The 23,037-nt window shown below is 37.8% G+C and overlaps 2 protein-coding genes and 1 long non-coding RNA gene across 3 annotated transcripts in view; 1 reads left to right on the forward strand and 2 right to left on the reverse strand.

Annotated features, from left to right (window-relative positions):
* Positions 1–23,037, forward strand: part of LOC146460115 (uncharacterized) — a 457,503-nt gene that overhangs the window by 297,061 nt on the left and 137,405 nt on the right. The window lies entirely within an intron of this gene.
* LOC146460135 (uncharacterized) overlaps positions 1–23,037 on the reverse strand; it is a 47,013-nt gene that overhangs the window by 11,710 nt on the left and 12,266 nt on the right. Inside the window, exons 4-5 of the mRNA XM_085088450.1 lie at positions 19,218–19,583; positions 6,458–6,961 (exon numbers count right to left, since the gene is read on the reverse strand). Coding sequence (XP_084944576.1) covers positions 6,458–6,961; positions 19,218–19,583 — 870 coding nt within the window. The remainder of the gene's footprint in view (positions 1–6,457; positions 6,962–19,217; positions 19,584–23,037) is intronic.
* Positions 8,196–15,162, reverse strand: LOC146460138 (uncharacterized). The gene is made up of 3 exons (XR_014857702.1): positions 15,108–15,162; positions 13,628–13,679; positions 8,196–8,410 (listed from the first exon to the last, which is right to left on the reverse strand). It is a non-coding gene; the product is annotated as an uncharacterized LOC146460138 (long non-coding RNA).

Below are 23,037 nucleotides of genomic sequence, written 5' to 3' on the forward strand. Positions count from 1 at the left end.
ATGTGCCATGCAGGATAACTCACAATACTTGAGCTTTTGTTAGTGTGGGTATCTCACTAAAATGAGTTGAGCAATTATAATTTTTAAGTTTTATCACTGTTTTAATGGAAAAAAGCCATGCATTAACCCACTTAATTTAATAATGATCCAGCTTTCATTAAAAATCCAAATATCGCTTTGTTGAAATGTTGAAAATATTATTAGCTGTGATGTTCAAGGTGGAATTATACATACATACATACATATTCAATAAGCCCAGCAGTAGGAAGACTATTAAGAATATTCAAAAGTGGTCAGGGGAGGAAAGAAAATAGAAAAATACATAAGCTTATGTTTAACTAGCTGGCAAATCAAGTAAATACATGTAAATAAACAGATTTACATACCTGTATACCTCTTACCAACCAAGTTTGAGGTCTGTACTGTAAATTACTGACTGAGGTTTTCCCTAACAAATCAACAGGAAAAAATAAGGATCTGTAACTTACAGCACAGACCGAAAAAACAAGGTTAGTAAGATATTTATTATATCTCTGCGGATAATGGGGTGTGCGAGACAGGAAACTTTCAAATTTAGTGGCTCATGCAGTGAAATACGGCCCACAAAATTGACTAATCACCCAGCGTGTACTTACTTAGAGATGTAATAAGAGTGAATAAATCACGTCGTCATATTACTTATAACAAATATATTCAAGCTATTGTTCTCCCTTATTATTTATGTCAAAAAATTGCCAAGAATGCAGCATGTTACCAAAGATCACAAACCCTTTAAAGTGGGTGAGAGATATTTTGTTGTAGATTTCCAACTGGAGCTAAATTGGAACCTCTTTTTTTTCTTGCTATTGACTCGGAAAAAATGGAAGCTTGCAGTGGAAGTACCCAGAGGAAGCTAGAGAAATTAATCATCATCGTAACATCGACTCGCCATGCCCTGCTTCAGGATTAACATTTTTAAAAACAATCACTTGTAACGCTAACTAAGAAATAGACAATAAACAAACCCTGTTCACTGAATGGAATCTCATCCAGTGATAGCAATCCATTACACGTTCTCCCTATTAAGTCAAAAAGTTAAACAATCGCTGTATACAAAAGGTATCTCGTCTCAAATTTCCAACCAAGGTTCTAAGGTTCTCACGCCTTTGAAAGTATAGACACAACCTTTAGCCGTAGGCTCAAGTCATGGAAGGCTGTGTTCAAAATCACAGATCAGGTTTTTAACTAAAATATAATTATATATTTTTAAGAAACTAAAATTTGACTTGTTCGAGAAAAGAAGTTTCATTCAGTGAATACTACATGTACGATCTCTGTTTTAAAAGCTTGCAAAAGACTCCACAGCGATTCTTTGGAGTTCCTTCACATACCAAAAAAAAAAGGATATGCTCACAACTTCGCGGCTCAAGACCGCTTAATTTGGCAATTGTTTCAGTCTTTTGCACTCGCTTCAGGGTCTTCCTGCATATGTTCTCACCTAAAAGCTGAACTTATTTGCCACAGTCTCGGCAGCTGCCTAAGTGAATGCCCAAAAGAGAGCTTTCAGGCAACAAAATCCAACGGAGCCACCCATTTCTGAATGACACACTTCAATCAGCGTGAAGTTGTAATGTTCATCAGAATTCGAGGAATGGTTTTTTGAAAACAATTGTGCAGTTTGACCAAAACTCACCGTAAGCCCTGTGGCAATGTCGCTTTCAGCTTATAGGAAGCAAATATTTTAGAAGTCAGACTTTGCCAAAATTAAACGACAACAAAAACAGCCCGCAGATTGTTCCAATGCCCTACTTTCAAAATGGCGCCCATCGGCGGGCAAGACGGCCAAACCTTCTATCGATCATCTGTCGGTTGAAATTGCACTTTGCTCGTTTCTATCGATCGATCCTAACACCTTAAGAAATAATTTACTTTGGGAAACACTGAAAATAGTTTGTCTTACCTTCAAATAGAGGAAATTTTACTTCGTTGCCGGACTGAAGCTACAGACGCGGCTACTCAGCTCAAGTGCGGGTGGACTGGACTTGTGATTTCAGTGAATAGGATCTGAGGAGTGAGTCAGTGGTCGCCAGTTCTACGGCCGGGAAAGTAAATTTTACAGTGGATTGGCGGTTGAAGGGAATTTAAGAAAGAAATTATTGCCGTACTTGCAATAGCTTTTATACGAGACAGAACATTAGTGCTGAGAAAAGCATTAAAGAATTTTGAATGGATCAACGAAACGAAATACAGTCAACTTTCACCGCCTAGCGGACACTTTGTCGATTACGGACAGCAACTAAATCCCCGGCAAAAAAAAATTTACTGACGTTGGCCTCAAATAAATACCCATATTATAAGGACTCTTGTTATTAAGGACGCTAACTCGAGGTCCCGAGGGTGTCCGAAATAAAGGGAGTTGACTGCATTTAGCTAAAATAACGATATGATTTTTTTTTCAACTAATTTATCTGTTGCTGTAGAGAGTAATTGTTTTACTGATTCCATCAATCTGTTGTCTTGATTTAATTTTTTTACCGGAAATGGGAATGCTGGTGGTTTAATTAGTTTGTACTCTTCGCATCTTTTTTACGGGTGTTCTATAATGACCAAATCTTGCTTTTCAAGTATTGTACTTTATGAAATTTAGTATTGATGCAAACTGATGCTAACTGGTCACAATCTACGAAATCCACCATACTCGATGGCAAAAGAATGCAGTAGATTCGAACACAAAGGAATTGCAACCTGTCAATCTTGACTTTCCTTTGTTGTCGATGTCCCACTTTTTGGCCATCCAGTATGGCGCATTTTTTACCATATGACCAGTCTGTGTAAAAGGCCCATTGTTGTTCCGCGAAATAAAAAAATATGATAATAACAAATTACAGCTAATAAATTTTATTAATGAAAAACTGGATCATTCTCATGTAATTCCAGAGTTTTTGGTTGCTTTTGTTGCACGCAGAAATTTCATTTTTCAATTATTGTAATTTGTGACGTTTAGTATTGATGCAAACTGAAAATTGTTGTTGTAGTTGTTCCGCGAACTAAAAAATATGATAATAATAAAATTGCAGGCAATAAATTTTAATAAAAACTGGATTATTGCCATGTAATTCCAGCCTCTTGGATGCTTTTCTTTTACGCAGAATATTTGGTATTTAAATTTCCTGTCAATAGACTCCTTAGTTAGGCTCGGTCTGAGGGTGAACGAGAAACCCTTGGACAGGGAACAGACCAATGGGCCCTTTCCAGCTAACGGTCACATGGTACAAAAACCTACCTTGTTTGAGAGCAAGTTGCACACTGGGACCGTGATCTGAAAGAAGGTGGCTGCATAAAGTTACACTGAATTTTCTTTGCTTAGGATGTCCCAAAGCGTAGCTCGCTCTCCAACATGGTGAATTTTGTACCGTGTGATTTATAACAGGAAAACGAGTTATAGTAATAACAAAATAATAAAAATGCTGGAAAATCGTAATTGATGTGCAGCAAAATAATACATCTGCAACCAACAGGCCTGTAGCGAGGCTTAACTACTATCCTCCCTCCTCCTTATCACTCAAAAAAACAAACCGAATAGGAAGTTCAAGATGCAACAAGAACGTGTAAAAACCGTATATTTAGTAAGCAAAACAAAAACTCTGCACCTGCATCACACTTTTTGATACATTTCTTTGTCGTCTCTTTCACGCTGAGAACCACGTTTAATTTTCTTATTGAAGGGGGAAGTAAAGAAACGACGGCGAATTTTCCTTTCTATTTTTAAGTTGGCAATCGGGCAGTGAGAAACCGACTGCAGGAAAATTTCTTTCTGTGGCTCCTAAGAGGACATATTTGTGGGCTTTCAACAACGCGCGAACACTAAATTGTTTTCAACTAATAATAATAATAATAATAATAATAATAATAATAATAATAATAATAATAATAATAATAGTAGTGAAGCGCCATTTACAAACACAGATCAATAGCCAATAGCGCTTTACAATACTAATTACAAAATACTAATTCTAATTACGGATATTAAAATGTCAATCAATACAAATATAATGATTTACAGTACAATTCTGGTTGGTTATGTAGAATTGAACCACTACCACTAATGACATCAATGAGCAAGCGTCTTATAAATCAAGCAGTTTATTTCCACCGCTAAGTTTATGGCTTGAGATTGGTTGATTTCGATCGATTTTGGTTCTTATTTCTGATTCGCATGGTAGAATGCCTTTGTAAGCTGCTGTAAAGAAAAGCAAACTGTCAGAAAACTGATAGGTAGTACTGAAGTTATTTTAAAATGGTTGTAAAAAGGCACTTGCAGCGTCAGAATTCAAGATTGATTGACGGACATTAATTTGTTTTAATTATATATTTTTTGGCACATTGTTTTTTTAACTTCCAAAAATTCTGGGGGGGGGGGGGGGGAAGTGGGAGCTCAAGCCCCTCCTTCCCCTTCCCCTTCTGGGAGCTCAAGCCCCTCCTGCCCCTTCCCCTTCTACGCGCCTGATCAATGAGTAATCAATGGTAATCAATAAGCGATCGATGAAAAATCAATCCTAATCAGTTGATTACGCATTGATTACCCACCGATTACTCATTGATCATCGATTAGTCACGCCTGGTTGTATCCTAAGTATTGAATGAAGCCGCAACCGACAACTCTCAACGTACAACCACTGTCGGAACATACTAGTCTCCACCGCAGCCATTCTGTGTCTCGACTAGATGAGCGTTACGTGACGAGACACACAACGGAAATAAATGAAAGTAAATGAAATCAATGAAGCAGCGAGGAACATGGAGGGTGGAAATCTTTCAGATTATAACTAATTTCGAGCCTTGTGCAAAATTTGTTGGCTCGCGCCATTCCAGATCTCCCTCTTCAGTTGGGTTTTACTCGTTACAATCCAATCCATGCGTTCGTGTACTTTTGTTACCCACCAAGAAAAAATATGCTTTGTTCTATTGGAGATGTTGATAATCACCATATTTAATAATAATTACTTTGTCAATAAAAATAACAGCAAAACCCATTTAACAATGTGAACAATTACAGTAACAAGAAAGGATGTTAAATTGGGCGTCTTTTCTCAGAACGATTTCAAATAAACCATTAAAATTAATAGAAACTGAACAATTAACCATTATAAAGCACTAATTCAATGGTTAGGTTTTGTTTACTATTAAATATTAACAAACAAAAACGCTTATTTTAAACAACAAACTTGCTACATACAGAAAACGAAAAGGAAACATACTTTAAAAATCTTTTCATATCATTAAACGGAAAAATATTCTGGGAAGTGTCCAGTCTTGGCTCTTTTTCCTCCAGGAGTAATCGCTTGGTGAAAAATTCTTGATTCATGTTTTATAATTTCCCATCTACCTCCCAAACTTAAAAAGACAGAAACTGTTCACAGCATAAACTATATGCAGAGTTCGACGGTTCCATGGAAGACTTAATCACCTTAATCCATGAAAAGCAGGCCACCAATTTCTTATCCATTCACTAACTTTAGACATACCCCCAAAACACCCAGTGAATGTGGACACCTCATTTTTACGGGTAATTTTCATGAATTTGAGTTACTTATAAGTTCACGAAAGTTTTCAGTTTTTTAGTTTTCACGTGTCTAAAAATGTGGGCAAAGGAAATCTTTAAGTATCACTTGCGATAGCACAAATACAGGGTGCCATTGTATTCCACTCCTCTTTTAGCCATTGACATTGTAGTTGTTGTTCGTGATAAACTGTACAGTGAAACCCTGTTATTATGGATACCTTCAGAACTGTTAAATAGTGTTTGTATAAACAAGATGCCTGTATGAGTGGGTTAATTTCAGAAAAAATGTTTGGATCTTCAGCTCATGATAACAAGTGTCCATATCAAGCGGGTCTCTCTAAAGCGAGGTTCCACTAAAATTTTGTAAGTGGAATCTTCATGATTTCCTCACTTATTCGATCACTATTCAAATGAAGCGAATCCTAAACTAGTAAATGATGCATTTTTCAACTCACACCCAGCCACGAAAAAGACAGGTCTGACAAAAACGTTCGTAGAGTAGTGATTTCAGCTAAAGACTTGTCATGTGATTTTCATAGTGTTCAAGAAGAAGCGCCTCGCTGCTAACCTCATCTTGACAAATCCAACAGATGTGTGTTTGACAATGGTCTGCCTGAGGGTTTTGCAAAATAGGGGTTTGTGTCAGTTCGTTATCTCTACTACAATTTCCAGCATCCTTGCAGGCATTTTTACACCGCCTTAGATTTCTCAATTGGCCAGAACTCCTGCTGTACCGCTTACATCTGGAAGCTTTCTCTTCAGTGTGGAGTCTTTCATGTCTCCTTAAGGATCCTGCTTGACTAAAACACTTGCCACACTGTGTGCATTTATAAGGCTTCTCTCCAGCATGGACTTTTTTATGTGTCATCAAGTTTCCTGCTTGACTAAAAGACTTGCCACACTGTTTACATTCATAAGGTTTCTCTCCAGTATGGACTCTTTCATGTGCCTTTAAGAATCCTCCTCGACTAAAATACTTGCCACACTGTTTGCATTCATAAGGTTTCTCTCCAGTATGGACTCTTTTGTGTATTCTTAGGGTCCCTGCTGCACTAAAACACTTGCCACACTGTTTGCATTCATAAGGCTTCTCTCCAGTATGGACTCTTTTATGCCTTCTTAGGTTCCCTGCTTCATTAAAACACTTGCCACACTGATTGCATTCATAAGGCTTCTCTCCAGTATGGACTCTTTCATGCATTCTTAGGGTCCCTGCTACACTAAAACACTTGCCACACTGTTTGCATTTATAAGGCTTCTCTCCAGTATGGACTTTTTCATGTGTCGTTAGGTTCCCTGCTTGACTAAAACACTTGCCACACTGTTTGCATTCATAAGGCTTCTCTGCAGTATGGACTCTTTTATGTCTCCTTAGGTGCCCTGCTCGACTAAAACACTTGCCACACTGTTTGCATTCATGTTTCCCTCCAATATGAACGCTTTTAAGTGTCCCTTGATTGTCTGCTTGTCTCTTATCCATAAATAACCTTTCCACATACAGTTTACCCTTCTTAATCTCTGAAAAGAAATAATAAAAATAATAAAAAGTTTTGGAAATATAGTCAAACCCTGATAAGGACACTGTTTGGGACCAAACATCACTTCATTTTTATACAAAATAAATTGGGCTATAGCTATGAATAAAGTCACCATGATAGACACTGATCCATATTGTACTGAGAGGCTGGTAAGATTTGCTGTGATACTGGAAAGTGGTTTGAAGGGAAGATGCTGAGACATTTAATTATAATGCTAGAAAGAAAATAATCTCTCACACTCGTTACCATTTCATTAATACTAGAAATACTTTCAGGTTTTGCAATCTCATCCTATTAAATAGTCCTCGTAAACAAGATAAATTTCTCCAGTTTAACCTTTGCTTGTTTCGAATTTGAAGTCAAATCTATGTTACAAATACTGTGAATGATCGTATAGACACCCAAGGCATCTATTTAATTTTAGGGGTCCAAGAGGAAGGAGGGGGGTTAATAGATAGGAGGCATTTATTCCCATAACTGTAACAAGCTCAATAAAACTAATATGCTTTAATTGGCAAAAATATCAAGATAGTTTAAAAATAGCAGACTATCCAATCCTGTCCACCCATTGGTACCCCTCGGCCATCTAGAGATCCCTATCGTTCCTTTAAATCTTAATGTCAATGTTAGAATCCTTGTTCAGTGTTTTAAGATTATTATGATTACTTTTAAAGCGATCCATGGAAAGCTCCGGTATATCTACAAGAACTCATTAACAAAAGGGAGAAAAAGAGTAACAATAATATTTAAGATCGTGTGCAATGGGAATCATGCTTCAAACGCCAAGAACTTTAACTAAAAATACATTGGGTGACAGTGCTTTTTTAGCTGCGGCACCTAAACTGTGGAATGGGTTACCATCACAAATACATAATAAGCCCAATTTTCACAGGTTTAAAGGTTTACTTAAGTCTCGTTTTTTTTTAACTTTTCATTAGGATTTTTTAGGATTATGTATATATTATATTTGTATAGATCCATTGTTTTTATATAATATTTTTAGTTATTTTGGATAACTTATTAATGCCGCGAATTTACTTTTGTGTAATGTGCATTTGATCATATTTACATGTATATTGTGCAATATGAATATTAAATTACTTACTTACTTACGTTGTCTTGTCATCATTAGCCTCATTAATGTATGAGTCAGTAATGACTTGGAAAGGGTTTGTGTGGTTTGGCTCATTCAGCACAGAAAGTTGTGCATCTAACTGCTCTGCTCCTGCTTCACACGGTTGACCTTTCTTGAAGCAATGAATTTCTGACTCTTCAGAGCCATCAACTGTGAGATTCAACGAACAGGACTTGAACGATTTAGCAATCACATCTGCAGAGAGGCGTGACCAGGCTGTCAACACCCATTCCATAATCAAGTAAGAAACTGTACAAAGTAGTTGATTTTGCTCTATTTCTCTATTTCCTAGTATTTGGAGTAATTGCCATTTTGGTTCTCATATGACGTCATAAAAAACTGAACTTCATAACTAAACACAATTTTGGGTTTTATCTTCATCAGATAAAAGAAAATATAAATTTCCATTGGCTTGGGTTGTTTTCAGCAGGATAGCATTCTTTGTTTGAAAATTGAGCAGTTTGAATTTTAGATTTTTGCACAGTGCATGACAGAAGAATTGCTAGTCTAAACATGTCCCAAACATGAAAACATCGATTTGCCTCGTGTTTTTTTTAAAGTCTGATCAGCTAACATGTAATAGAAACATCTATATCAATGTGTAAAATTTCAGCAGAGAGAAGAAAGGCTTTGAAATAGCCAAAGTGAACTCCAGGGGTTTTTGCTGGTTTGTGGGCGCCATTTTGGTGTCCCTCAGACGAGACACCAACATGACGTCCCATACTAAACTCTGTAATTTTCCGTGGTACATTTTCTCAAATAACTCGATTATGAGATATCGCACAGCCCTGTGATTTCCACACGTTGTTTATGTATGACTCTTCTACAACATATCAATTTCTTGACTTTATCTATTGAATGGTTGAGGATTTTATATTTCTACTTGCGTGGCGATGTGTGAGGCGAAAACCACCAATTAGACAGGGGGAGTTTCTTACAAACTTAACAGCGGGGCTGGGAAATGGGGAGTTTGGTAGAGAAGAGATATTTAGTTCAGAGGTGGCATCTATTAGATCATTTACGGTAATTCAAACTCTTTTAAAACCAAGTTTTATGTTATATACTGTACATTAGGCATGATACTTACAAGTTCAACATGAATTCACCCATGGTTAATCACTAACGAGAAGCAGCGCTTTCATAAAAGGAAAACTTACAAAAGGGAATGGCTTGTTTCTTTTAGCCTTATTTTCAACTACATTGTAATGTTGCAAGCTGGCAAATTCTATGAAATCTGCAACCCTTTGTTTTATTGTTTCTTCTGTCAATTTGCTTATTACTCTGAAATAATGTTCACTTTGTTTGCCATTCAGTAGCCCAGTGCTTTGAAAGTGCAAAACCTCCTAGGCAAAACTGCCATTTTAGAACTTTGTAACATGTTTGCTAAAGTTAGTCTCACTTCCCCCTGGTGGTGTGCCTTGTCGTGGCGGGGAAGCTTGTGTGACCTTACGACCCCCAGGGCTATGCCGGCGGGAGCCTTGTGCTCCTGGCAGGTCTAACCATGCCGGATTGGTCTGCGCGGTGAGGGTCCAGACTAAAGCAGCACCAACTGGGGAGCCATAATACCCCTAAGGGAAGGAAAACCCTGACAGAAAACCACCGGCCCTCCAGGTCATGGGGGTTGGGCGGTAGGCCAATCACTTGCCCCCGGAAAAAAAACAGAAGATTACCGAAACTGCAATTTCTCAAGTACTAATTAGCAATGGCGAAGCTGTGGCCGTGGACGGAGGCACAACCGGACACACCATGACGTCAATGGGTGAAAGCCTACGGGAAGCCCACAGACCGACAAGGTCATTGGCAACGCCAAAATCAAGAATGCGTGTGGGATGCTGGAACGTACGAACAATGTACACAGTTGGAAAAGCAGCGCAAATAGCACGAGAGATGGAAAGGTACAGACTTGATCTGTTGGGACTAAGTGAGATACGATGGACAGGAGCAGGATACAATGATTTATGCTGGAGAAGAAAGTGAGCATATGAAATACGAAGGAGAAGATGGAACTGGATTGGCCATGTGCTTAGAAAGGACAGGAACGATGATTGTATGGTAGCAATGGGGTGGCAACCCGAGGGAAAGAGGAAAGTGGGGCGACCTAAAATCACGTGGAGGAGGACAGTGGAAAGAGAGTGCAGACAAGAAAGGTGGACCAGCTGGGCTGAAGCCAGGACTGCAGCAAAAGACAGGACTGGTTGGAAAAAGAAAGTTGCAGCCTTATGCGCCTCATGGCGCGGAGAGAACTAACTAACTAACTAACTAACTAAAGTTAGTCTCAAGACTAAGTATCAGATTATTTAGGAAAATTGGGGGCAATGGTAGAAAAATGAAGTACTGGTATTCTTCATATATTACAGACTAAAACATCGACGCAAATTCACAAATAACAAAGTCATTTGTGAAAAACAATATGTTAAAGGGGAAGTATCATGGGGTTTATGGAATCTTTGGTTTAAAATGATGAAATAAGACCTTCAACCAGCTGCCAAATAATTCTAGCGTGACGAGAGGAAATAAATCAACTCAATTCTTAAAAAGAACAACTCGTGATCTGTTCTAGTGCATTTTGAAAACAAAAATTTGAAAACTTGAAAAACATTAGCCTAACCTTTTTCAAGTTTCAATCCATTCCGACCTACTCTGTCTCTGGCCAGGGGCACTAATTGACAGTTTTATTGCACTGGGGTGATAATTTATAAGAAAACTAGACAATTAGTTTTTGTTTCTGTTGTCAGACAAAGATTTCTGGGTTTTGAAATGACATCAAATTTTCGTGATACTTCCCCTTTAAGACAGCACAAAGTTGAAAAATCAATAAGGTAAGAAAAAAATGCTTTTCATCGACCTAGATTGGTCCAATTGGGAAATCAATGCCCTCAGCCTTGCGTACTCAAGACCTCAGGCCATTCCCTCCAAAATAAATGGTAGCACGAAAAAAAATAAAGCCGCGCGATGCAGTTTCAGTCGATACCCACATTTGATCCTTGCTCACCATAGAGTTTCCAGTAGCTCAGTGGTTAGAGCATCCAACTAGATCACGGAGGGTCGTGAATTCAAATCTTACATCAATGTGTGGAATTTCTTCGTTTCTCCCTAATTCACATTTAAAATAAAAGGTCTTTCTCTTAAGCCAACTAGGGTTTTAAAACACTCTTAAAAGGACCAGACGTAAGAAGAAAATATTATGAGGAACCTGAAATGTTCAAAGATCTCAAATCCTTCAAAACAATTCTGAGAGAAAAAATCAAAGAAAACTTGCCTCAACTCAGCTGATCAAATGTTGCACAATTATGACCAAAATTTATGCTGGTTTAAAAATAAGAAATTCAAAATGTGGCGTTCCAATATTGCTAAAGCTAAAATGACTCCACTATTCCTTGATGACAAAAAAGAAAAATATAAAATATCGCTACGCTAAATCCGCCAAAGTTCAGGTGTAGTATAAGTACCACAAAATCAAAAGCACTGCATGTGCCATGCTGGATAACACACATTACTTCAGCTTTTGTTAGTGTGGTTATCTCACTAGAATGAGTCAAGCATTATAATTTTTAATTTTTATGACTTTTTTAATGGAGAAATGCCATGCATTAACTCAATTATAATTAAAATTTTCATTATTAATTTAATAATGATCCAGCTTTTATTAAAAATCCAAATATTGCTCTGTTGAAATGCAGAAAATAGTATTAGCTGTGATGTCCAAGGTGGAATTATACATATATACATACATACCGGTACATATATACATATTCAATAATCCTAGCAGTAGGAAGATTATTAAAAATATTCAAAAGTGGTCAGGGCAGGAAAGAAAATAGAAAAATATATATTAAGCTAATGTTTAACTACCTGGCAAATCAAGTAAATACTACATATATAAACTAAATTCGATTTTGAGACGGCAATACGACTTTATATTGATGGCTAGCTTCGTGACTCCGCCCAATACGGAATATATTTTCTCCCAACGCCGTCAATATAAAGTGGTATTTTTTATCGCGATACTGACATTTTGTTGGAGACAGTAAATGGATAAAGTACAAATCATGCACTGATTGAAAGAGAAATTCTTATTTCAGTTAAACTTCAGCCATGGTAATATCCGTGCGAGAAACTTTTTCTCGGGCGGGTCATTTGAACTTTTGGCTTTAATTTTTACGTCAAAACAAAGAAAATGCAAAAATTTACAGTCCATAAAGCACCTACCATTGACGAAATAGACGAGCTAGTAGGTTTGAACATTTTACCAGCAAATTTTATTGAAAATTTGTTACCGCCGAGATATAAACAACAACATGAAAACAGTGATGAATAAACCTCACAACCAGAAGTAAGAATAAAAAGAGGAACCATACTAGTACCCAAAAACGAAAACAGAGCACTGTTATCCTAGCTTACATGCCGTGGAGATTAAGAAATTTGAAAGAGACCAAGCGGCAAAGAATACTGTAAAAATTACCGAGTCTGCCGTTCGTCGCTATGACAACAAGATCAAGTTGACAGACCTCAGCCATTAAAGAGAACGCAGCAGAGCTCTTGGAGCAAATTTTTCTAGAGATAAGAGACATCAGAAAAGAAACAGATCCTTTTGCGTTGAAAATGCCATAATTTATTGGAATTTAAGCTCATTGTTATTTACCGTGGCCACTTTCATACTCGAGAAAGTCTTTTAAGTAAATATCTCTTCATCGAATTTTCGCTTACCTTCAAGAAAGAAGTTGTATCTGCTGTATCATGGTACACGTTCACCCCAAAAAAAATATTATAAGTGGTCCTTGAACAGTGTCAGGAGCTTTGTAAACTCAAATGAAAAGAAATAAACACCACCATCCAACGTCGCATGTTCATTCACAGAAGAAAAATTTTGATCTGTGCGCACCGAACCCATTTAAGTGCTGTGCTGTCATGCTTACATGACAGTTTTTGAGCCAATCAGAAACTGTCATTTTGAGACAACAGTATCGCAAAATAACATCGTCTCAGCGCAATGGGATGATCCCCCAGGAACGCGATAAATATAAATAATTAGATTTACAGCGTACAGGTGTATATACATGTATACCTCTTACCAACAAAGTTTGAGGTCTCTACTGTAAGTTACAGACCAAGTTTTTTCCCGAAAAATCAATGGGAACAACAAGGATTCATAACTAAACTTAAAGCATGGACCAAGAAAACTAGGTTAATAAGATATTTATTATATCTCTGAGGTTAATCCAGTGCATGAGAAAGCAAACTTTCAAATTATTTATTTATTTAATTCAATATTTATCCAGGGGCATCCAATTTAGCAGAGCTAGTTTAAATTAAGTGGGCCATACAGTGAAATACAGTCCACAAAATAGACCAATAACCCCTGTGTACTAAGAGATAAAATAAGAGTGAACAAATCACATCATCATTACTTACAACAAGTGACAACTTGCAAATGTTGGTGAATTTTCTTCAGTTCTTCCACGTTCTATTGGAAAAATCGATAAAAATGTTACCAGTTTGTTCCTCAATCAAGAAACTATCACCTGATATTTCAGCTGTTTCTATGTCCTATAATTCAACCTCATTACAACGTGACAGCAATTTATTAAGTGTGTACCCCAAAGTTTGGGGTTATTAGGTATTCATATATTCAAGCTATTGTTCTCCCTTATTACTTATGTGAGAAAATTTGACAAGGATGGAGCAGGTTACCAAAGATCACAAACCCTTAAAAGTGGGTGAGATAGTTTTCTTTTGTCGTAGATTTGCTTCTGGATCATCTCATTTTGAACCTCTTTTGTTTCCTGTTATTGACTCAAAAAAAAAAAAAAAAAACTGTAAGCTTGCCTGTGGAAGTACCCAGAGGAAGCTAAAAAAATTAATCATCATCATAACATCGACTCACCATACACTGCTTCAGGATCGAGATTTTAAAAAACACTCACTTGTAACGCAAACTAAGAAATAGACAATAAGCAAACCCTGTTCACTAAATGGAGTCTCATCCAGTGATAGCAATCCATCACACATTCTCCCTTTTAAGTCAAAAAGTTAAACAATCGCTGTATACAAAATCTCGTCTCAAATTTCCAACCAAGGCTCTAAGTTTCTCACGCCTTTGGAAGTATAAACACAAGCTTTAGCCATAGGCTCAAGTCATAGAAGGCTGTGTTCAAAATCACAGATCAGGTTTTTAACTAAAATATAATTATATATTTTTGAGAAACTAAAATTTGACTTGTTCGAGAAAAAAAGTTTAATTCAGTGAATACTACATGTACGATCTCTTTTTTAAAAGATTGCAAAAGACTCCACAGTGATTCTTTGGAGTTCCTTCACATACAAAGAACGAAAGGATATGCTCACAACTTCGCGGCTCAAGACCGCTTAATTTGGCTATTGTTTCAGTCTTTTGTTCTCGCTTCAGGGTCTTCCTGCATAAGTTCTCACTAAAAACTGAACTTATTTGCCAGTCTCGGCAGCTGCCTAAGTGAATGCCCAAAAAAGAGCCTTCAGGCAACAAAATCTAACGGAGTTACCCATGTCTGAATGACACACTTCAATCAGCATGAAGTTGTGATGTTCATCAGTGTTCGAGGAACGGTTCTTCGAAATAATTTGTGCAGTTTGACCAAAACTCATCGTAAGCCCTGTGGCAATGTCGCTTTCAGCTTATAGGAAGCAAATATGTTAGAAGTCAGACTTTGACAAAATTAAACGACAACAAAAACAGCTCGTAGAATGTTCCAATTAATGCCCTACTTTCAAAATGGCGCCCATCGGCGGGCAAGACAGCTAAACCTTCTTCGATCATCTGTCAGTTGAAATTGCACTTTGCTCGTTTCTATCGATCGATCCTAACACCTAAAGAAATAATTTACGTTTGGGAAACACTGAAAATAGTTTGTCTTACCTTCAAATAGAGGAAATTTTACTTCTTTGCCACTCGATCACAAGGTAGCATCGATCACAAACAAAAAGTGAAGCTTTAGACGCGGTTACTCAGCTCAAGTGTAGTGGACTGGACTTGTGATTTCAGTGAATTGGATCTGAGGAGTGAGTCAGTGGTCGCCAGTTCTACGGTCGGGAAAGTAAATTTTACAGTGGATCGGCGGTTGAAGGGAAGTTAAGAAAGAAATTATTGTCGTACTTGCAACAGCTACTTACTACCCAGAACATAAGCGCTGAGAAAAGTAATAAAGAATTTTGAATGGATCAACGAAACGAAATACAGTCAACTCTAGGCGCCTTGCGGACACTTCGACGATTACGGACAGCAACTAAATGCCCGCAAAAAATAAATTACAGACGTTTGCCTGAAATAAAGACCCACAATTTAAAGACTTTTGTTTATTAAGGTCACTTACTCGCGGTCCCGAGGGTGTCCTCATTAGAGGGAGTTGACTATATTTAGCTAAAAGAATGATGAGATTCTTCTTTCAACTAATTTTATATGTTACTGTAGATGAATAGATAGCAATTGTTTCGTTCAACCAATCTGTTCATTTTAATTTTTTACCGAATATAGGAATACTGATGGTTTAAATAGTTTCTACTCTTCGTATCTTTTTCACGTGTATGCTACATATGACGAAATTTCACTTTTCAAGGTCTTCAAGCATTGTCATTTGTGAAATTTAGTATTGATGCAATCTGAAAATAGGCCTTTTGTGCTAAAGCCTGGTTTACACGTACGACGCAAACATAAGCACAAGAAAACCTATGTGTAAACTGGTGCGACGAAAGCATAAGCGCCTTGTGTCGCCCCGTTTGCACGTCCGACTCAACGACAGAAGCACAAGCACAAGAGAATGGAACGATTTCCGTTTTCTTGAGCTTGTGCTTCTGCTTGCGTCGTTGAGTCGAACGTGCAAACTGAGACGACGCAAGCATAAGCACAAGCGCAAGGAAAGGAAACTGAAAAACAGTGAAAAATTGTCAGTGTACATTCTAGCTCGCCACGTTGGAATCAAATCTGGCGCCAAAAGGCAGTCCTCTGTTTTCGATGTCCTAGTTTTTTGCCATCCAGTATGGCGGATTGTTACAGTGTGGCCAGTTAGTGCAAAAGGCCCATTGTTGTTATTGTTATTCCGCGAAATAAAAAATATGCAGCTAATAATTTTATAACTGAAAAACTGGGTCATTGTCATGTAATTCCAGAAGTTTTGGTTGCTTTTGTTGCTCCCAAGTGGGCCACAGTCTGGGGTGACAGAGAAACCGTCAGAGAGGGAATACACCAATAGGCCAACAAAGCACCTTGCTGGAGAGCAGGTTGCACACTGGGACATCCGAAAAAAAGTAGCTTCATCCAATCACACTGGCATTTTCTTTGTTTAGGATGTCCCGAAGCTTTGCTTGCTCTCCAACATGGTGGATTTTGTACCGTGTGATCAATAACAGGAAAGACAGTTATAATAAAAACAAAATGCCGGAAAATCGTAATAGCTGTGCAGCATGATAGTGCTTGTGTAATCAATGAGTAATCGATGGGTAATCAATAGGTAACCGACGACAAATCAGTGACAGCGATGAGTAACTGATCGATAGGCCACAAAATTTTTGTTCATCGATTACCCATTGATCATCGCCAATAATCAATGACTAATCAGTTAATTAATCATTGATGTCATTGATCATGGATTAGTTACGTCATGTTGTATCCTGAGCATTCAATGAAGCCATCAATAAGTGCGCAACTGACCAGTAACAACGCGCAACGGATGCGTCATTTAAAAATAGCGCAAAAGTCGCAAGAATAAAAAATGTAGCGAAATTCAAGGCTTAGAAAGAGAAGAAGCCAAGGAGGGCAACAAAAAGTCTGCAAATATCGTAAAGTTACAAGGATTTTCTTGCTAGCTAAAACCACCCATTACAAATATCGCAAGAATAACAAATGTAACAAGATTCAAGACTTAGAAAAATAAGAAGCCAAGAAGGGCCCCGAAATGTCCGCAAATATGGCAAAAATCGGAAAAGTAACAAAGATTTTTCTTGCTAGCTTAAAACACCCATTACAGATATCGCAATAAATCGCAGGAACAACAAATGTAACAAAATTCAAGACTAAGAAAAAGAAGAAGCCAACAAGGGCACCGAAATGTCTGCAAAAATTGCAAAAGTAACAAGGATCTTTCTTGCTAGCTAAAAAACCCATTACAGACATCGCAAAAAATCGTAGGAATAACACATGTAACAAGATTCAAGACTTAGAAAAATAAGAAGCCAAGAAGTGCCCCGAAATGTCCCCAAATATCGCAAAAATTGGAAAACTAAAGGGGATTTTTCTTGCTAGCTGAAAACACCCATTACAGATATCGCAAAAAAATCGCAGGAACAACAAATGTAACAAGATTCAAGACTTAGAAAAATAAGAAGCCAACAAGGGCACCGAAATGTCCCCAAATATCGCAAAAATTGCAAAACTAAAGGGGATTTTTCTTGCTAGCTGAAAACACCCATTACAGATATCGCAAAAAAATCGCAGGAACAACAAATGTAACAAGATTCAAGACTTAGAAAAATAAGAAGCCAAGAAAGGCCCCGAAATGTCCCCAAATATCGCAAAAGTAACAAGGATTTTTCTTGCTAGCTAAAAACACCCGTGACAAATATCGCAAAAATCGCAAGAATAACAAATGTAACAAGATACAAGACTTAGAAAAAGAAGAAGCCAAGAAGGGCCCCGAAATATGGCAAAAATCGCAAAAGTAACAAGGATTTTTCTTGCTAGCTAAAAACACCCGTGACAAATATCGCAAAAATCGCAAGGATAACAAATGCAACAAGATACAAGACTTAGAAAAAGAAGAAGCCAAGAAGGGCCCCGAAATATGGCAAAAATCGCAAAAGTAACAAGGATTTTTTTTGCTAGCTAAAATCGCCCGTGACAAATATCGCAAAAATCGCAAGAATAACGAAGCCCTACTTGAGCTTTTCCCTTGCTACATGTAGAATTTTGTTCAAATTGCCATTGTTGCTATTTTCGCCTTATTTGTAACTCTCTCCTTTCACATAGTAAGAAAAAGTCTTGCTACTTTTGCGGACTTCTCGAAGTCTTACTTGACCTTTTCCCTTGCTAAGTGTAGAACTTTCTTAAATTTGTCATTGTTGCTATTTTCGCCATATTTGTTACTCTCTCTTTTTACATAGCAAGACAAAGTCTTGTTACTTTTGCGATTTTTGCGAAAGTCGCGGACTTCTTGAAGCCCTACTTGACCTTTTCCCTTGCTAAGTGTAGAATCTAGATGAATTTGTCATTCTCGGTATTTCGCCACATTTGTTACTCAATCTTTTCACATAGCAGGAAAAAGTCTTGCTACTTTTTCGAGTTTTGCTATTTCGTCTATACTTTTCTAATAGCAGTTTTCTTTAAATCTTTTTTGCTAAAATAGCGAAAATAGTTTGCTAGCAAATTTTTGCTAACAAAATCGATCCTGGACATAAGTGGAATCCTTAACCAGCAAATTTTTGCAAACTTACATTCAACCACGAAAAAGACAGGTTTGAAAAACATTTTGGTAGAAAAGTTGTTTCAGCTAAACACTTGTCATGTGATTTTCATAGTGTTCAAGAAGAAGCGCCTCGCTGCTAAGCTCCTCTTGACAAATCCAACAGATGTGTGTTTGACAATGGTCTGACTGAGGGTTTTGCAAAATAGGGGTTTGTGTCAGTGCGTTATCTCTACTACAATTTGCAGCAATCTTGCGGGCATTTTTACCCCTCCTTAGACTTGTCAATTGGCTAACACTCTTGCTGTACCGGTTGCATCTGGGAGATTTCTCTCCGGTATGGACTCCGTCATGTGTCCTTAAATCTCCTGCTTGACTAAAACACTTGCCACACTGTTTGCATCCATAACGTTTATCACCAGTATGGACTCTTTTATGTTCCCTTAGATGTCCTTTTTGGCTAAAACATTTGCTACAGTGTTTGCATTTATAACGGTTTTGTCCAGTATGGACTCTTTCGTGGGCGCTTAAATGTACTGCTTCACTTAAACACCTGCCACACTGTTTGCATTCATAAGGTTTCTCCCCAGTATGGACTTTTTCATGTCTCCTTAGGTTTCCTGCTTCACTAAAACACTTGCCGCACTGTTTGCATTCATAAGGCTTCTCTCCAGTATGGACTCTTTCGTGTTTCATTAGGTTTCCTGCTTGACTAAAACACTTACCACACTGTTTGCATCCATGAGGCTTTTCTCCAGTATGGACTCTTTTGTGTTTCTTTAGGTTTCCTGCTAGACTAAAACACTTGCCACACTGTTTGCATTCATAAGGCTTCTCTCCAGTATGGATTCTCTCATGTGTCCTTAAATCTCCTGCTTGGCTAAACCACTTGCCACACTGTTTGCATTGATGAGGCTTCTCTCCAGTATGGACTCTTTCATGTCTCCTTAAATTTCGTACTTGGCTAAACCACTTACCACACTGTTTGCATTCAAAAGTCTTCTCTCTTTGACAGATTCCTTTTTGTATCCTTAAATTGCCTGCTTGTCTCTGTGCCATGAATAACGTAGAACACAATTTACCTTTTTAATCTGTAAAAACAAATAAAAAGGAAGAAAAACGTTTGGAGTGCAGTCAATCCCTGATAAAGACACTGGTTTTCTTTATGTATACAATTTCTGTTCTCACTAGACATGAAAAGAACTTATTAAATAGACTCTCGCTCACACTTGAAAATAAATATTGCAAGTAATTATTATGAAGTAACCAGTGGATCCTAGCTCTTTGGCAGGAAAGGTGAACTGTCTTACGACAACTATTATTTTAAGAGGATTACTTTAAGTATCTGACAGGGACATTTATAATCACCACCACATCATCTAAGTGTTCAATGGAACATTGTGTGTTCAACTTTTTCCAACACTGGAAAAACTATAAAATTTAGCAAAGTATAATAAGTTAAGCTTGACTTGAACTTGACTCATGACTCAAATTGACTCAGGATTGAGCTTGACTGACATGCTACAAGTAAACTCCTCAGGTAAGGATTTCTATTAAAAAGCGACAAACTGGGCAACAGCAACAATACTGATGATGAATCATTCAAGACAGTTTGGACCATTCTTTAGTGACATCTGTTATGAACATGAAAACACTTAAAAACTGGAGGAGAAACTAAAGATATATTCGAGCTTGACTTAAACTTGACTCGTGAATTAAGCTTGACTCGGTGTTGAACTTCAGTTCTGGTATAAGAAAGCTCTTAATATTTTATTGTCCAACATGATTTAATGTATTATCGTGTTGTGTGATTTCCTTTAAATTAGTTGAATTTAAAGTGAAGTTGAATTTAACTTGAAGTTAAATTGAAGTGGGTGAGATAGTTTTCTATTGTTGTAGATTTCCTTCTATATCTTATTTTGAACCTCTTTTGTTTCCTGCTATTGACTTGGAAAAACTGCAAGCTTGCCTGCAGAAGTACCCAGAGGAAGCTAGAGAACTTAATCATCATCATAACATCGACTCGCCATGCAATGCTTCAAGATCGAGATTTTTAAAAACAATCACTTGTAACGCAAATTAAGAAATAGACAATAAAGAAACCCTGTTCACTGAATGGAATCTCATCCAGTGACAGCATCCATTACACATTCTCCCTTTTAACCCAAAAAGTTAACCAATCGCTATAAACAAAAGGTATATCTTGTCTCAAATTTCCAACCAAGGCTCTAAGTTTCTCATGCCTTCAGAAGTATAAACACAAGCTTTAGCCGTAGGCTCAAGTCACAGAAGGCTGTGTTCAAAATCACAGATCATGTTTTTTACTAAAATTTATTTTTATTCTATTTCACCATCACGCAAACAAGGCAACTTTGCAGAATTGCTCTCAAACCTATTCAGTTGAGCAAAGCATCTTTAATTTGAACCGCCGCTTTACAACAAATTCCGGTTTTACTACAGCCTCTTTTCACAGCTCCTAAAAATAGAAATGCCTTTTTTAGGGAATACAAATTAAAGTTTTGACTTGTTCGAGAAAAAAAGTTTCATTCGGTGAATACTAAATGTAGGATTTCGTTTTCAAAGCTCTCAAAAGACTCCGCAGTGATTCTTTGGAGTTCCTCCACACACCAAGAACCACAGCGGGCCCACACAAACTATGTGACCGTTTGTATTTTGAATTTATAGAGGCAATGTATGGGAATATCGAAAATCCTCGTATTATCGTACTAGATTGCGATAGATATTCTCATTTAACATCAAAATAAACCTAGTTTTACCTTAAATGTTGTGTGTTGTCGTTCCTGAGGTTGAAGACGGCGATTTTAGCCATTTGAAGGGTTCGGCGTTGAACGTTCACTTGAGCGTAATAGAAGAGTGAGAAGGGAGGAAAACTTGTTTTGAAAGGGTTCCAGCGCCGGAGCGATTTTTCCCCAAAAAAACGCATCGCTCCGATTTCAAACTTCACAGCATAAAGGTCAAAAGATTTTCGATTCTTCTCGTACCTTCCAATCGAAAATTCATCCAAACGGCCCGGAGCTAGTCCTCGAAGAAAATCAAAATCCCACAGTATTCGAGCGAGTGGAATGCGTAGCAAAATTCATACGTGCCATTGTCTAACATCGTCCAATTAGAAAGGGGCAATCACCGGAACGGTTGGCTGGCACGTATGAATTTTGCTACGCATTCCACTCGCTCAAATACTGTGGGATTTTGATTTTCTTCGAGGACTAGCTCCGGGCTGTTTGGATGGATTTTCGATTGGAAGGTACGAGAAGAATCGAAAATCTTTTGACCTTTATGCTGTGAAGTTTGAAATCGAAGCGATGCGTTTTTTGGGGGAAAAATCGCTCCGGCGCTGGAACCCTTTCAAAACAAGTTTTCCTCCCTTCTCACTCTTCTATTACGCTCGAGTGAACGTTCAACGCCGAACCCTTCAAATGGCTAAAATCGCCGTCTTCAACCTCAGGAATGACAACACACAACATTTAAGGTAAAACTACGTTTATTTTGATGTTAAATGAGAATATCTATCGCAATCTAGTACGATAATACGAGGATTTTCGATATTCCCATACATTGCCTCTATAAATGCAAAATACAAACGGTCACATAGTTTGTGTGGGCCCCCTGTGCAAGAACAAAGGGATACGCTCACAACTTCGCGGCGCAAGACCGCTTAATTTAAATATTGTTTCAGTCTTTTGCATTCCCGTCAGGAGCTTCCTGCATAAGTTCTCATCTCAAGATTGAACTTATTTGCCACACTCTCGGCAGCTGCCGAAGTGAATGCCCAAAGGAATGAAGAGAGCCTTTAGGCAACAAAATCTAACGGAGTCACCCATTTCTAAATAACACACTTCAATCAGCGTGAAGTTGTGATGTTCATCGGTGTTCGAGGAACGGTTCTTTGAAATAATTTGTGCAGTTTGACCTAAGCTCAGCGTAAGCCCTGTGACAATGTCGCTTTCAGCATACAGGAAGCGAATATTTTACAAGTCAGATTTTGCCAAAATTATACGAGAACAAAAAAAGCTCGCGGAATGTTCTCAAATGCCCTACTTTCAAAATGGCGCTTATCGACGGACATGACGGCTAATCTTTCTATCGATCATCTTTCGGTTGAAATTTCACTTGGCCAGTTTCACCCAATCCTAACACCTAAATAAATAATTTACGTTTCAGAAACAATGAAAATAGCTTGTCTTACCTCCAAATCGAGGAAATTTTCCTTCTTTGCCACTCGATCACAAATCGACCACAGACAAAAAGTGAAGCTACAGACGCGGTTACTCAGTTTCAAGCGTGGGTGGACTGGACTTGCGATTTTAGTGAATTGGATCTGAGGAGTGAGTCAGTGGTCGCCAGTTCTACGGCCAGGAAAGTAAATTTTTGCAG

Source organism: Pavona decussata, unplaced genomic scaffold (genome assembly GCF_977016875.1).
Source record: "Pavona decussata unplaced genomic scaffold, jaPavDecu1.1 SCAFFOLD_214, whole genome shotgun sequence".
Classification (NCBI taxonomy): Eukaryota; Metazoa; Cnidaria; class Anthozoa; order Scleractinia; family Agariciidae; genus Pavona; species Pavona decussata.